The sequence below is a fragment of the Strix aluco genome, chromosome 3 (assembly GCF_031877795.1).
Source record: "Strix aluco isolate bStrAlu1 chromosome 3, bStrAlu1.hap1, whole genome shotgun sequence".
Lineage (NCBI taxonomy): Eukaryota > Metazoa > Chordata > Aves > Strigiformes > Strigidae > Strix > Strix aluco.
The window spans coordinates 108460362-108476862 of NC_133933.1; the positions used below are offsets into that span (position 1 = coordinate 108460362).

The window sequence follows — 16501 nt, forward strand, 5'->3', positions numbered from 1 at the left end:
ATTCTTGCAGAAGAAACTGCTGTAGCCCCCCCCCCCCCCCCCCCCCCCCTACAAAACCTGGCCACACAAACCCAATACAGGGGTTGTGGGGGGAGGTGTTTTAGTTTTTGTCTTTGTTTCTCACTATCCTACTCTATTTTTAGTTGCCAATGAATTTAATTAATTTTCCTCAAATTGAGTCTCTTTTGATTCTGATGGTAAGTGGTAAGTGATCTCCCTGTCTTTATCTCAGCCCATGAGCTTTTTCATCTTATTTTCTGTCTTATTTTCTCCCTCTGTACAGCTGAGGAGGTGATTGAGAGAGCAGCTGGGTAGGTGACTGGCAGCCAGCCAAGGTCAACCCACCACACACAGTAACAGAAAATAAAAGAAATTCTTTTCATTCCAATAGAGAGTCTTTATTTGTTTCCCTTGTGTGTATCCATTATAGTTCATTACATGATTAAATTCCACAATCATTTGCTATCACTATAAGCATAATGGATAAGGCTTGGTTAATGATCCTCCATTTGATAATTTGGAGTTTTTTTCCTTGTTCAGTGTATAGCTCCAGGTTTATTTACCAAACACCATTCAATCTCTGTTATAAGACATAATTACTAAAGGCTTCTTCTGTCAGATAAGAGTTATACAATTGTGTAAACTATGTTCATTGGCTTTCTATTTTTGATGCATAGGATAATATCTGTAGGAATTAACAAGTAGTTTCTGAGTTCATAATTTGCAGGTTTTTGACACTGCTTTTTGCTAAATCAAATAACCATTACTATGACAGAGGAAAGCTGAATTGTCCTGCAGTATCAGAAAGTGAATAGATGTAATGGAATAATCAAATATGATTTATATACTAGCAAAATTTGTATTCATACTTTGAACCTTCCTATAGTTTCAGATGTCTGGTGCCTTTGTTGACTTTTTTTTTCATTGTTTGATAAAATATACTTTAAAGCTCCCATCTTTTCCTACTTAATTTGGGCTTCTCTATTCTATGAAATTAAGAATTGAAAAACTGTGCTCTGAGTCAATGAAACAGCTAAAGTGATCCCACATCGGTTCTCAGGCAATGCTAACAAGTATCCTTTGGGGACTCTTTCTCCCTCCTGTTTTAGTCATTTTGTGTTTTTTGGGGGAGTTTTTCTGTTTACTATCTGAAAGAAAAGGGGAAATAAACAAATTAAATCTGTGTGTTTCAGGTGTTACTCTGGAATCAGATTCCTGCCTTGACCCAGGGATTCCTGTGAATGGCCATCGCCATGGTAACAACTTTAATATCCGCTCCACAGTAACTTTTAGCTGTGATCCAGGATATACACTGAGTGATGAAGAACCACTCATATGTGAAAGAAACCATCAGTGGAATCATGCATTACCCAGCTGTGATGGTAAGTGTGAAGTTCTTCATATGGCAGCTTTAAAGTCCAAGAAAGTTAATCTCCTGTTTTCGAGAACTAATTAAGCTTATCACTGTTAGTATCTCCTTTTAATAAAAGCCATACTTTACATCTCTGTATCAACTTTCAGTCAAGTACTGTAATGTACAGCGAAATTTACAGGTATATATTCACTGATAGAAAAATCAGAATTCTCAGAGGGTGCCACTGTTCAACTGTGAATGAAAATGGTGCAACACAACTAGTATTTATGAAACAAAGGCAATAAACTTAACTTATGCTTTAAACTTAGAATACTGAATGCCAAAATGGTTGCTCAAAATTTAGGATACTCAATAATAAAACAGATCGTGATCTGCCTATGTAATTAATTTTCTTGACAGACTTTTTTTAAAAAAATTTGATTTGTTCATTAATAATTTTGGGGGATGTGCAATATGAAACTGTCTGGATCTGTCATGAAACCTTTTTTAAAATGCTGAACTATACTAGCAAATATTTCTGTGCTCTTTTTTATTATTGGATTTTTTTCTAAGTTCTTTTTCTATGAACTACAGAATCAACTAAATTTCTTTTGTGGAATGCTTGTATAGTTGTAACAAAATTATTCTGATAGGAACCACAGAAAATAATATCCAACTGTAGCTAAGTATTTCAATAGAGATAGAACCCAGCATCTCTGAAAATTCTCCATAAACTCCTTTCGTTAAACTTCCTGCAAAAACTTCTTATTTTCTCACTTCTGGTTGTTAAATGATTATCTTTAAAAAAATGTTTGTCTTGATAAGGCTTCTTTCTTGTTAAGATATAACTGTGTTCTAAGGCAGTGATGAAAGATCAATGTATGGTGGGAGAAGACGCAAGCCCATACCAACAAAGACTCTTGCTTTAGTGAATTACTTACATTAGTGAATTTCTGACTCCCTTTTCAAGCCCAAGGTTTCCACTGATTACAGTGGAAAGTCAACGGGCAAACATAGAGTTAGATTCAGCAAAGTATTTTAGTTTCTGATTCTGTTTTAAACTGTTTTGTTGAATCTGAGCACTTACTCTCCTCAGGCTTCTAATTCTCCCTACAGTCTTCTGGCCCCAGTCACAAAAAACATAAGCTACCAAAAGATTATAATATAGTTAAAAGCTCTTAATCACTACAAAACAAACTAATCTATCATTCAAACTCACACCTTGTAAGTGTTACAACTTGTTTCTCCTTTGCAAGGACAGAAGCAAACTATGGTTTTCAATTGCATTTTGTGATCAAATTTTAGACGTTATGTTCTTGGCACAGTTGAAGAATTTTGGAGTGACACAGATCTTCTTATAAGCTGTAATTTTAAAATGAGCAAAGCACTTTCAGTATTCCTCCATTGATTTTATGGGTTCCTTTTGCTTTTTTACTTTGCTGCAGTGGGTTGAAGAAAACTAGGAATCTTAATATTGAATATTGTTTTTCAATTTAATTTATACTAAAAATTGTGAATGCATTTTTGAGTTAAAACACCAATATTCAATTCTTTTGTTTGCATATGAATGTTGAACTACAGAAAGGTATAGGTAATTTTCACTCATTGAAAGAAAGTCCTTATTTCCCAGGTCTGTCATCCACTTTCAGCATAAGTATATGACAGAAAATTTCAAGCTGTTTGGGAGTAGGGCCTCTAGGCAAGCAACATACAAGGGTTATGCTCAGTTTCTTCTTTTTTCCTCACATATTCCGCTACGTTGAATTAATTGGTCTAAAAAGATGAAATAAAACTCACATTCTTTTAGGTAATCATTGTGTTAGCGTATTTGCTTTTTGAGGCTCAAAAAGTTGTGACCCAAATTTTTGAAATGTGACAGTTTTAACTGAGGTTGAAATGAGCATTTTGAAGTCACCTGCAGACTACTGATGTTCTGAAAATTGCAACTTCAGAAATTAAATCAGCAGAATAAATCTCTACGGGAAAAGCATGTTACTTTGTTCATGCCAACAAAGAAGAAAAAGAACTGTGTACAGAAGCACAGTGACTAAAGTTCCTTCTAACTAATGTGTTCTTCTCAAAATACTATAATCTCAAGGTGGAACGTGAAAATAATTTTCTAGAGAAAACCAGATCATTTACATAATTTAAATTTTAAACTTAAAACTATGTAAATTTTTTGTAAATATTTAATATCATCAGCTTTAAGGAATGTTGCACAGTCAAATATTTTTCTCCCTTCTGTGATGTTTACAGAATAAGAGGGATTTTGCATTAATGTATACTACTATCCATTTATGGCATTCTGAACCTGTAATTATGTTATTTATTATTAAATAATGTTATCAACCATATATTTACTGTGGTTTTAGCCGTGCTTATTCTCATTCATGTTTATGTGCAGAAATACATATATGCAGGCAAAACCAGGCTAGAAACATTTCCTTTCCTGCTATTTATTTATAAACATACATAATACATAAATTTTTAAAAATTAAAAACATTAACAAACACCTTAGTCTAATAAAAAATTAAAAGAACTTTAGCTATAGTGCCAGCATGTTTGTATGTATATAGATATATTTTATATGCACCTTTACATATAAGTACTGCAAGTTTATTGAACATTTTGTCATGTATATTTGCCATCTAGCTTATGGCAAAGTATGTTGCTCTATGTGAGGAAGAAAACTAAGAGCATCTTAATGATTTGTTGCTTTATTGTTAAATATTTAGTTTATTAAATTTTTTTTAAACTACATAAAAAGATGAGTGAAACTACATAAAAGAGATTAGTGAAAAACACAGCCATGCTGTATTTATAAGATCAGTGAGCAATTCAGCATGCAAATTTTAAACTTTAATTAATTTGCCATGCAAATTTGAGCAGCCTAGTTTAGCAAATGCTAATATAAATAAAATGTTTTCTAGCATGGTTCTTGTGTCTTTAAAAATACTCAATTCCAAATAAATTATTTATAATGGGACAATCTTAATCTCTGGCAGAGAGGAAGATACATTTTTTTTCCTGAGCATTGCAGAAGAAATCAAATAGAGACAAACTTTTCTATTAATGTAAAAAAATACATTTTGTTTCTTAAATATTTTTGTTTGATAAAAATGGAATTAAATGTATACCTTTCTAAATCTGTACTGCAAGAAAAGTACCTGCAAGATATTTGATTTTTGAGTTAGTTCACAAAAACCAATTTAATCTTTTTTCTTAAATACAATTAGAATTAATACCTACAATAGTCTGGAATGAAGTTTTACTTATTTTTGTATTCTGCTAACTAACAAAAGACAAAGAATAAACTCCTTTTCAAGGACTAAGTTGAGAATAAACACACTGTTGTCAAATGTGAATGTCATGCCTTTGGATGAATTAACTTCTTATTTTAATACTTGACCCTGTTTTTAATTTTAAAGGTAGTTCAAAAAGTTAACCAGGTTTTAATAAAACCCAGGACTTCTGTATGACTTCTGTTGGTTTCCCCCCGCCCCTTTTTTTTCTCTTGTTAAGCTTTATGTGGTGGATATATTCATGGGAAGAGTGGAACGGTTCTTTCTCCAGGTTTTCCTGATTTTTATCCAAACTCTTTGAATTGCACTTGGACTATTGAAGTGTCACATGGCAAAGGTAAGAATCTAATATGAGTTGCATATTTATATGTAATGTCTATGTTTAAAAAATTCAAACACAATAAAATACCTGTTATGAATTGAGCTAAATCAGTGTTTTCTGCCATTGAGGAAGAAGTTAATTTCCCGAAATAAATATCTTTAAATGTGGTGTTTCTAGTTTGTGTTTATTTTGCAAAAGAAACATTATTATAAGCATTACTAGAGGAAATGTGTTTTAGTCTGTCATAGACAAATGGGCAGAAAGTAGAAGAGGTAAAATATATTAAAATAACACTACATTTTTCAGTGGAAGCTGTCATGACCTTATTGATAGCTCTTCTCTATTATTAAGCATGAAGAAGCAGATTTGATCTGTGTATTAGTAACCTTAGATTTCAGACCTAAATGATCAGCACCAAAAATTACATATCTTTATGTTATATACACAGTGGAGTAACATTTGGATGCACAGTTAGGTTTGGCAGCTTAACTGTTAGGGAAATGTGTAAAAGAACCAAGGAAAAAAGCCTAGGAAGTACTAATGATGTGTTACATACCACTGAATCAAAACATAAGAAAAATATTCCTCCATCTCCTTTCTATGACTACAAAAGTCTTTCTTATGTGTGATAGTTTAGGAAGTATATTGGAAGTTTCTAATGTTTAAAATGTTCTTATGGACTGGATTTTTGTTTAAACATCATATGGCATTTTAAATGTAAAATATGTGAGAAGATTTTCTAAGAAGAATTTTGTTCCCCACAGTAGATAATTGTATTTGAAAACTTAACTGCAATTCAAAATTTAATTCATTGTTGGATTGAAACTTGGCCACTGAAAAAACAGTCATGACTTGGGTAAAGGACTGGTCCCAGTCCCAGAAAATATATATATGGAAGACCGTATTTAAAACTTGTATCTGCTTTGTCCTTTTGTATGGGCACTTCCATGAAGTTCAGAGTGAAAAACAGAATTGTGCTGGAGGAAGTGCGAAATATAACAGGAATACAAAATTTTAGCCAAGCATTAATATATGTCTCCTAGTTTAATAGTGAGATCATGGCAGAGATTATAAATAAGAGATACATACAGGAACTTGAATAAAAGCTATACAGTACAAATTTAGATTTTCACAGTGCTGTATACAAGTAAAACTGAATCCCATAAATTCTCTTATGGGAGCTATTGATTTATGGTGATCTAAACAAACATCCACACTGCATGTATTGATTGGTTGAACCAATGTGCATTCGGCAAGTTTCATTCTCTGAATTTCAAGTTTTGATTCCATGTGTGACTTTTTCTAAAAATCTTTCCATGTAATGTAAGATTTACTTTCTGTGTTACCTGTTTATAAAGGAAGAGAAAAAATTCCTATTAAATTCTTTTCTTTTCCTCCTTTTAAATATTTTTAAAGGCGTACAGCTGGTTTTTCATACCTTTCACCTTGAGAGCTCTCATGACTATTTGCTTATCACTGAAGATGGCAGCTTCACAGAACCAGTAGCCAGGTTGACTGGCTCAGTCTTACCCCCTACAATTAAAGCTGGCCTCTTTGGAAATTTTACTGCGCAGCTTCGATTTATATCTGATTTTTCAATTTCTTATGAAGGCTTCAACATAACATTTTCAGGTAAGAAATTCCATTCTGCTAAATATGCAGAAATTGTTTCCAGATAATATTTTTACTTGTCGATAACAGAAATATTATGAAGTTAAAAAAAGTCAATAGAAATTGTATAGTCTCTGTTGTAGAAAACTGGCTAAGGATTATAAAGGTGGCTAACAAATTGAGAAGGATGTTGGTGATGTGACTGTTTTAAGGAGAAGTTTTCCCTGTTCTCAGAGAACCACCAACAGTGTGAAGAAGTTTGGAGGAAAATTAAGGGGATAAAATGTACAAAGATAGAAGTTGCTGCTTCGGAAGAAAGACACTAACTGGTACCATTTTACTAAAGGAAGTATAGAAACTGTAAAAAAGCAGTTGTATGCTAATTCAGAGTCACAGAGGAGTCTAAATTGAAGACTGATTTTGGAATAGAAAATGTATATATAAAAATAAAATAAAAGATTTATTAACTGTTGATATGTGAAGAAGTTTTGATAATTTTTACAAATTCCTCTTTAAGATAATTGAAAAATTTAAGTTACTACTTCTTATTTACAGTCTTCTAAAATTAGACTACATATAAAATACATTTCTAAGTAATTTTCTTTGCCTATCCCTATTACTGGAATGTAGAATATTTACAGATATACATACAAATAAATCAACCACTAATTGAGATGCTCATGGACATAGATATTCTGTGGACAAAGGCATAAGGAACTCATATCCAACTCCCTTACATAATTTTTCAAGACCTGAAAAACAATTACTATGTTTTGTTGAGATCAGGCAATCTTTACAGATGAACATGCTATTTTACAAATAATGTATCTCATTTAGCTTGCTTATTTAAAAAAGGAAAAAAATCCCACCTCACTGATTAGAGTAATAGTGTTGGATTTACTTACATGAAATGCTGAATTCATTCAGTGTATTCGTTCTGGATACTTTGGAGTAACCAAATCAGAGGTGAGGAGTTTTGCAAGTTTGGAATGTAAATGTGAATATTAAATGATATCTCTGATAGTTTATTTATAAATAACTCAAAATGGTAGAGGGCTAGGTAACTTGTAGAAAAATACACAAAATATCATTATGGATGTAAGGGGGAAAATTGTAGAGTAACAAAGTATGTGGATCACAGAATTTTTCAAACACAAACAAAGGTTTATGCCCTATCTACAACTGATATACACATAGATAGCCATCATATCCCATCATTTATATTAAATAAATATTTTGAGGAATATTATCAGGTACATTAATTTTGTGACACAGATAGGTGAGTGTGTTTTCTTATTTTCACACAACTCGAATGTATTTCTTCATAGTAAGAAGCATTTAGTGAAAAGACCTTAACGTGTTTTAAATGTCATCTAACACAGAAATTTGTCAGGAAAATTCCCTGGTGCCTAGAGGTCTGTCACAAGGTATCTCCATGTCCACCTCAGCCTTTACAGTGCTGAGCAGAGGTAGTAGATCATATGTCTTCAAAACAAAATTTCTCCCAGCAGAAACTAGTGTGATGTATAGATTCCTTCTACTATTCAGGACTTTCCCACAAGGCACTTATTATAGGAAATGATTTCTTTATTCACTAAGTCAGCTGTTTAAACACTCATTCAGAAACTTTGGGTTAGTTTCTTCCCTTGACCAAATGGAGTTTCTTCCTCTAAGTGGATTTGACCCTACCTTCCACCAACCTCCAAGGTAAATGTTTTAGAAAATGTCTTTTCTATCAGTAATCAGCTCTTCTAAGTGTTCTCTTGGGTATTTTGGATCATATTCTGAAGAATATAAAATCAGACTTTTTGGGTTAGATTTAAAGTTGATCTTTTTTAGTATCTGTTCTTTAATGGAGGCCAGTAGTGATATCTAAGGAAGAAAAAACCCCACAAAACAGAACAAGCATACAGTGATACTTCCCCAGCGTACTCTGTGAGGATGAGGGAATGTTTGGCTCAGACGTTTCCTGAGTTTGATGTAGTTCCCCTGTATGTAGGAGCCCTGATTTTTTTCCCATCAATCTGTTCTGACTCTAGCTGAATTATTTCTGATGCATAGTTATAAAAGAGACAACAAAATTAGGCACTTGAGGTTTCTTTAAAAAATATATATATATGTAGTTGTTTTCAGTTGGGTGACACCTGTAGGATTTCTAAAAGGCATACAAATAGACATTGCCTGATTAAGAGTGTACTTTTACTTAGGTAACTCAAGTACACTTTTTGAAAATGTGGTCATATGTCTTTTCATTCACCTGACCCTTTGTTTGATTTTTTGTCAGATTTTCTTCATTACATAACGATTTTTTTAACTAAGTCTCACTTCTAAAGTTGTTTGGTAGTTCAGATGAAATGAACCAAGAATTATATACAAAAGATGTAATTAAGCAAATTTATAGTAAATCACTTACACTACAAGTTCATTACAGCCCTTGGAATTAAGAAAATAAATATAGTGTGGGTTGGACACAATAGATACGTAATTAATGTGTATATATCCCTAACAGACATATAGAAACAGTACTGGGTTTTAGTAGAGAACACAACTCTGAAATATATGTTTTCCAAGTGTTCCTTACTAACACAATGCAACTACTTTGGTAATATTTTTTTTTCCCATGTGGACAACTTGTCCTATTTATTTATATATTATGTTTTATTACCTACAGAATATGATCTGGAGCCATGTGATGATCCTGGTGTTCCTGCCTTCAGTAGGCGAATTGGTTTTCATTTTGGTGTTGGAGATTCCTTGATCTTTTCTTGTTTCCCTGGATATCGCCTGGAAGGTGCTAACAAACTTACCTGCCTGGGAGGTGGTCGGCGTGTATGGAGTGCACCTCTGCCAAGGTGTGTGGGTAGGTGGTCACATGCTTTCATTTCATTCATCAAATCGTTAATAGCACATGGCATGTGTCAGAATAATGGGCAGAGAACAAAGCGCTTGGGTTGAAAGGATTGATCCCCAAGCTGTACAAACTTTAAAGTCAGTGCAAGATATAAGTAATGCATGTCTCTTTTACTTAGAGAACAAAAATAAGAAAGAGGAATAGTTAGAGTTGTCATGGAAAATAAGATCAAAATGTCTTGTGAGATAAAATACAAATCTAATTATTGAACTGTATGTTTACCATTATTAAGATATAAATTTCTTACTTTGTCTTTCAGGGTAAAGAAACAATGTTTAGAGCTTTTAGATGAAAAATAGCCTTTGTTAGAGTCCCCCATCTGGTTTTAAGGGTGTTTTCTCATTTTGGTTTTTATTCTTATAACCCTAAACTGTTTTATTTTTACAGTTTATAAACTGTATTACAGCACTGTAAACTATACTTTTTAAAACTAATGTGCTGTTGTTAAAAATCAGTAAGTATAAACTCAAACTGACTGAACAGTTCTTTTCTGGGAAAAGCTCTGGGACTAAATTTTGTAAAATTTGTAGTGTTGCTGTATTTGATTTGTGAGATGGTTTTATCAGCACCATGTGAAGTGAATCTGATCTGGTACATAATGCTTCTGAAATGTCAAATAGTTCCACACACCTCTAAATAGATTTCTTTAAGAGGGTTCTTGTTTTAAATAAGATTTTATTTCATTACGGGAGAAACTCAGCTTTGGTGTAGTTCTTTTGTTTGTTTTAAAGGGATGTATCTCTATGTCTGAAAAAGGTCATATCATCTACATTGTATATGCATGTATATAGTTTATATGGAAACATAATAGTTTATATGTATATGCATATATAGTTTTTATGGAAAAAAGTAAACTATTTCTAATTTGTTTTAAAAACCTAGTATTATTTAACTCATGATGAAAGAAAGTAACAGATGAGAGAGAAAACAATATCATATGGAGTTTGCCATACATTTGGAAATTCTAGATTTAAATCTTAGGCTATTTTCAGCTTGATTTATCTTAGAAGTATCACTGACTTCTTAACACTGTTTGTCTATGAATGTTGGCTAACCATGTGCACACCATCCTATATCATAGAATTACAGAATCATACAAGTTGGAAGGGACCTCAAAAGATCAAGTAGTCCAGCCTTTTGTAGGAAAGGGAGTCTAGATGAGATTATCTAGCACCCTGTCTAATTGCATCTTGAAAACTACAGCGATGAGGACTCTACCACACTGGAAGGTTGTTCCAGTGATTGATTGTTCTCACTGTAAAAAATTTCTTTCTTATATTGAGAGAAACTTGTACCTGTTGCCCCTTGTCTTCTCCATGTGGCTCCTTGTGAAGAGAGAGCCTTTGTCCTCTTTGTACCCTCTAAGTACTGGAATACAGTGATGAGGCCCCTGCCAAGCCTTCTCTTCTCCAGGGAGAAGAAACCTAACTCCTTCAGTCCATACTGATTTTAAGAGTGCAGATTTCACCAGAATAATATTCACATACTTACTTTGGACCTAACGTTTTATTCTCCCTAATTTTAAGAGTGTTCAGCTATTCTATATCTGTCCATGTGTCTGAATGGAAAATTAGCTCCTTATTTCTCCGTTCTTGAAGAAAACTGCTAATTGTGCATTATTAGAATTCATAATTGAGTAATATGTTAACCATTAGCTTTATCAAGGTATCGTTAGGCTGTATCCATGTGCAATTAGAAAATAAAAACACTTGTTACTGCATGTTGTTTAACTGTTGCTCAGAGTTTAACTGTTGCTTAGGGGTTCCTTAAGCAGCTGATTCTAATACCGTCAACATATTAGTGTATTTAGTACCTATATAATTTATAGGAAGCAAAATGGAATGATTAAAAATGATGTTAATATAAAGCATTTTCTAAGTAAGTCACTGATCTATTTTGAGCCCTGACAGAAGAAAGATAAGTCTTCCAGGAAGAAAAGTGTTTCTACCTAATAAAAATATCTATATGTTATTAATTTCTGTGACGTCATATCAAAGTACAATGAGATAGTTTAAAAATATGATTCCTTATCTAGCATCTTAAAAAACATAGATGAAATATAGAAAGGGAAAAATACTGGTCTATTTAAATAATGGTAGTCTCTGTTAAAAAAAAAAAAACCAAACATAAAAAAGAACCCTCAAACCCCCAAACACAGTTCTAGAGGACTTGAAGATGGCTGGATATTATGACAAATTGCTGGAAGACACAAAGTCCAACCTGAATGATTCTATGAAATTCATTATCTAACTCTCCAGAGGACAGGTATGTGTCCATCACCAGCTGTCATGTACCAGGAATTTAACTGGTTCCAGTACTATGGGTTGTGAGCAGGGGTTGTCAGTTTGCAGGTATTTTATAGTAGATGGGATCCAGATTCAGATTCTGTGGTGGTTTGACCTTGGCTAAATGCCAGGCACCCACAAAGTCACTCTATCACTTCCCCCCCCTTCCCCTTTTTTTCTCAACAGGGCAAAGAGGGGAAAGAAAATAAGATAGGAAAAAAAAGAAAAAAACAACCCTTGTGGGTAAAACAAAAGCAGTTTTAATATAAGCAAAGCGAAGCAAAAGTCCGCACGCGGAAGCAAAAAAAGAAAACAGATTTATTCTCTACTTCCCATTAACAGGCGATGTCGGGCCTTCTCAGGAAGCAGGGCTCCAATACGCGTAGTGGTTGCCTCGGAGGACCAAGGGTGACCCCACCCCCTTCCTCCTTTTTCCCAGCTTTATACTTGAGCAGAGGTCACATGGTATAGAATATCCCTTTGGTCAGTTCAGGTCAGCTGTCCTGGTTGTGTCCCCTCCCAAGATCTTGCCCACCCCATCCCACTGTGGGGGGGGGAAATGTCGGAAAGAGCCTTGGTGCTGTGTAAGCACTACTCAGCAGTAGCCACACCACCAGTGTGCTATCAACACCCTGCCAGCTCCCAACATAAAACACAGCACCATGAGGGCTGCTACAGGGGAAAACCAATTCTGGCTCAGCCAGACCCAGTACAGATTCAAACATCTAAATTTGACTGTTTGCAGTGTAGTTGCATACATGCGAGCAAAAATTTTAAGCCTAATTATAGATAGCTAAGTCAATAAAGTCAGTAGAAATCCTAGATTTAGGTATCCATTTTACAGTGAGGTGAATCAGTCTCTGGGCACCATTTAGATGCCTAAATAGAGGAATTATGACCATTTATTTATTTATTTCTAATAAGTAATTGACAAAGGCCTCCCAGTTGGCCTGCTTGTTCCTATTGTCTTGCCTCACCATCTTTATTGCTCTTCTATCATATACCTTGTTAGCACATGTAGGAACCCTTGCGGCCAAGAGGTCTGTTGCAGATCTAAAGTACTTCTTTAGCACATACTACATTTCGTTACCTTCATTACATTTCATTGGACCTAATTTGAATTCCCATTTCTTCTACATACCTGTGTGCTATTCTTTCTCTATTCTGAGGTAATCTTATCTCTGAAAAGTGAATTAATACTGTCTATAGTATACATGGAAAGATGGTAAGCTTTACAAGGGTTTTCTAGGCTTTCTAGACAAAGATCGATGGTTTAAGGGTTGAAGATGTAAAATTTCAATCTTGAAATCACTTGTAGTTTCTGAGAAATGTATTTAGTGAATCCTTTGGACTTTTAAGGTCCTCTTGAGGAGGCTCTCTTTACCACGTAAGCAGAACCTGCTGCAGTTTAGCCAAAATTACAATCACTTTTAATTCGATGTTGTCTAAAAGTTCAGATAAAACTTTAGATTCAGCCTTGCAAGAAGAAAGACAAAAACCTGTCGTCTTGGTAGGTGGTGTGTAAGGGGGATCCCAGCAGTTCATTTTTATGTAAGAGCCAGTTGGTGGCTGGAGTAAGAAATGTGTTACTGCTCCTGTAGTTAAATTCTGAAAATGCCAAAGAATCAGTAAATTGCATTAGGAAGGAATATATATGTATTTGAATGTATTTAGTATATAGTGAGTGAAAATGTATCCTAACTGTTGGGACAACACTGGAAAAATAAGCAAATACTCTCTACTGACATCTTTAAATCATGAAGAATTTAAAGTTGGAAACATGCACTAAAAGTATAATCTGCCAATCTTTATGCACACTTCAATAATGTAAGGAAACAAAACCTAACGTGTTCATTTTATGTAAGCTTTCTTTTTTCCAGATGTATTTTTTACTAACTTTTAAGTAGTATTATTTGGAAAGTTATCTGTGTCTGTTACTAAATTCATTAGTTATAATTTTCCACATGAGGTTAGAGATATTTGTTGGAATAAGATAAAATTAAATGAATATTATTTATATTCATAATTTATATTATCTGAAGATTTGAATAATTATTATGAAGTTCCATATATACTAAGAATTGTGCTAGAATGATAAGCTATATAGTTGGTGTTTAAGATTTTATTCAAAATTACCATCTCGTAAACTTACTTCATAAAATGGAAATTTTTGTTTTGTATTATTCATTTTCATGTTTGAATAGGTGCTCTATTTATTTTACTCATGTGTCATTTGCATATAAATTTTGAACCATTAGTGTTTATGGAACATTTATTTTTCAGTTATGTGCAGCCATTCATATGAACAAAGATGCTCAACCACACAAAAGGCTCAAAAAGTTATAATTTTGAGTATGTAAATTCAATATGAAATTGTTTGCCTAATTGAATCTCATTTCAGTACTTGTTACCAGACATACATTTAATTTTCTTAGAAGAGGAATCAAAATGCATGTCTGCACTATACTAAGTAGCAATAAAGTCTATACTAATTATTTCCCATAAAAATTAGTATCTTATTTCATATATGGAAACTTCAAGAAGTTATAGGTCTTGGGAAATTTGAGATATTTGCCTGTTTGTGGTTGTTTGTTTTTTTTTTTTTGGTTTGGTGTTTCTTTCTGATCGGCTTCTCTGTGTTCCATTCAAACACATTTATTTTAGTTCAGAGATAAAATTGTATTGATCTGCAGGAATACTATTACCTTTCACTGAAGAAAAGAGATATTTTCTATCATTGTCATATATGTTTTGGGTTTTTCTGTTTTTTAAACATTAAAAAAAAAATGTGTATATCTTTTAGAAAGCCTTTCCTACATATTGTGCAGTAATAAGAGATTCATAGCTGATATCTTGAAAGTGCTCATTTATCTCCATAATGTGAATGACATATTGCAAAGTGGCAAAGATTACCAAAGTATTAATAATTAGCTTAATGAAATATCAGCCATGAATTTATAGGACTAGTGTAACCACTTACTGTGCCAGACACAGTTATGCCTGTCTCAAGCATAATTTAGAGATGCATATCCAGTCATATGTATACATGATAAGCCTGTAATTCATATAGAAAGGAAATTTATTTACTGAGAGTTCAACATTTCCTTTTTGTTCTTATTATGTTCAGCTTTGAATTAATTTATAGACTGGTTCTAAGACATCTGTCATTAAATCCATGTACAAGATCCAACTTCCTAATTGATCAAGAAAGCCTTTTATGCATAGACAACTGGCACTTATCTGAAACAATATACCTAAATAACTCTTTTAACTCAGTCTACAAAGAAAATTTAGTCTCTAAGAATGCAGCAGACTAAAGATATCTATAACGCAACTAAGACAAACACAAGGAAAGAAACTCTGCTAAGCATCTGAGTGAAACTGAGGGGAAAAGACACATTAAATGAATTTCAGTACAAGCTGCTTTCATATGATTTTTTTCTTAGCACAAGAATGTTTACGAAGGTCCCATTTCTTGTTACCATTGTACCAAAGACATTAGGGGTGAAGATATCCTCTTACCTTGGAGAGGAATTCGCACAAAGACTAATTCTTAAAGACTGAAAAGGCACTACTTGTCCTGAAATCTGCAGGCTTCAGTGTACATTCAGAAGTCCAATCTTGTCTCAACTCAGTGGCACAAAGTCTTAAATACATTACTGGGTTCAACTGCCTCTTGATTATTTCTTTCTCATTATCATCGTTACACTGACCAAACTCATCTACGTGATATATATACATCAAGCTTTATACATCAACAAGGATTTTATGGTCCTTCTAGGACACATGCTAATATATATGCTTTCGTGATTCTTTTCATCAGATTCAGAAGGAAACCCCTTCAAATTTAATTGCATTAGTTTATAAACTAAACATTCACACAAGCACATACTGATTGGTATCACAGAAATAGTACTCAGTTTCATCTGCTGGTGAAAAAAACAACAAACCATCAGGGTTTCCAAAGGTATTGCCATTCGCCCTTCTCCATTCAAGTAAATAATTCCAAGTCCTTCCTCCAGGATTCATCTCCAACATGTTCTGAAATTTTCCTGGTCAGAGAACCATTTGTACCTTTCCACCATTTCTTCTCCTCTGAGAGTTATTTTCCAGGTAAGGCAAAACCAGAGCTTGGGAGATGTGGTTAGCTTAAATTCATGACCCTGGCGTTTTTAGTCCAAGACTTTGAGTCCCATAGGGACTGCATTATCATCATTTTTGCTAGCCTTCTCTCCATGCTGTGCAGGTAGATGGTCTTCCATGAGCTTCAGAGGTCTTTATCTGAGTGTCTGGAAGTTGGTTAGCTCTCATAATGAGGCAGCATCCCTGCTTCATCAGTAAGGACCCTCCTTTTCACAGTAAAAAGACACCGTCAAGTCTATCTGCAAAATCAGATGGATGTTCTTAAAGAGGTGTCATTGTAAATCTTATTTCCCTGTGTCAACCCTTCGCTCTCTTGTCTTTGTAATTAGAATGATTTTAATGTTTATCTCAGCCTTGAATCTCAAGTGATTATGCAGTATCATTCCAGCTCATCACAGAGTTTTGAAGACTCTACCTACTCCCTTTGCACTGTTTAAAGAACAGACATGATCATTACTCAATGTGGTGTTAAGTTTTCCCCATCTCTGAAGATTAAACTTTTTCTTTTTCTTTTTTTTTTTTTTTTTCCCCTCTTAAAAGTGTGCTTCTCCTATGGAAGCAACTCCCCATAC

General features: G+C 33.7%; 1 protein-coding gene across 1 annotated transcript in view; it reads left to right on the forward strand.

Moving 5' to 3' along the window:
• The window catches only part of CSMD1 (CUB and Sushi multiple domains 1), a 1278503-nt gene that overhangs the window by 963335 nt on the left and 298667 nt on the right, over positions 1-16501 (forward strand). Inside the window, exons 18-21 of the mRNA XM_074819927.1 lie at positions 1194-1382; positions 4878-4994; positions 6396-6611; positions 9262-9450. Of these exons, the coding sequence (XP_074676028.1) occupies positions 1194-1382; positions 4878-4994; positions 6396-6611; positions 9262-9450 (711 nt within the window). The remainder of the gene's footprint in view (positions 1-1193; positions 1383-4877; positions 4995-6395; positions 6612-9261; positions 9451-16501) is intronic.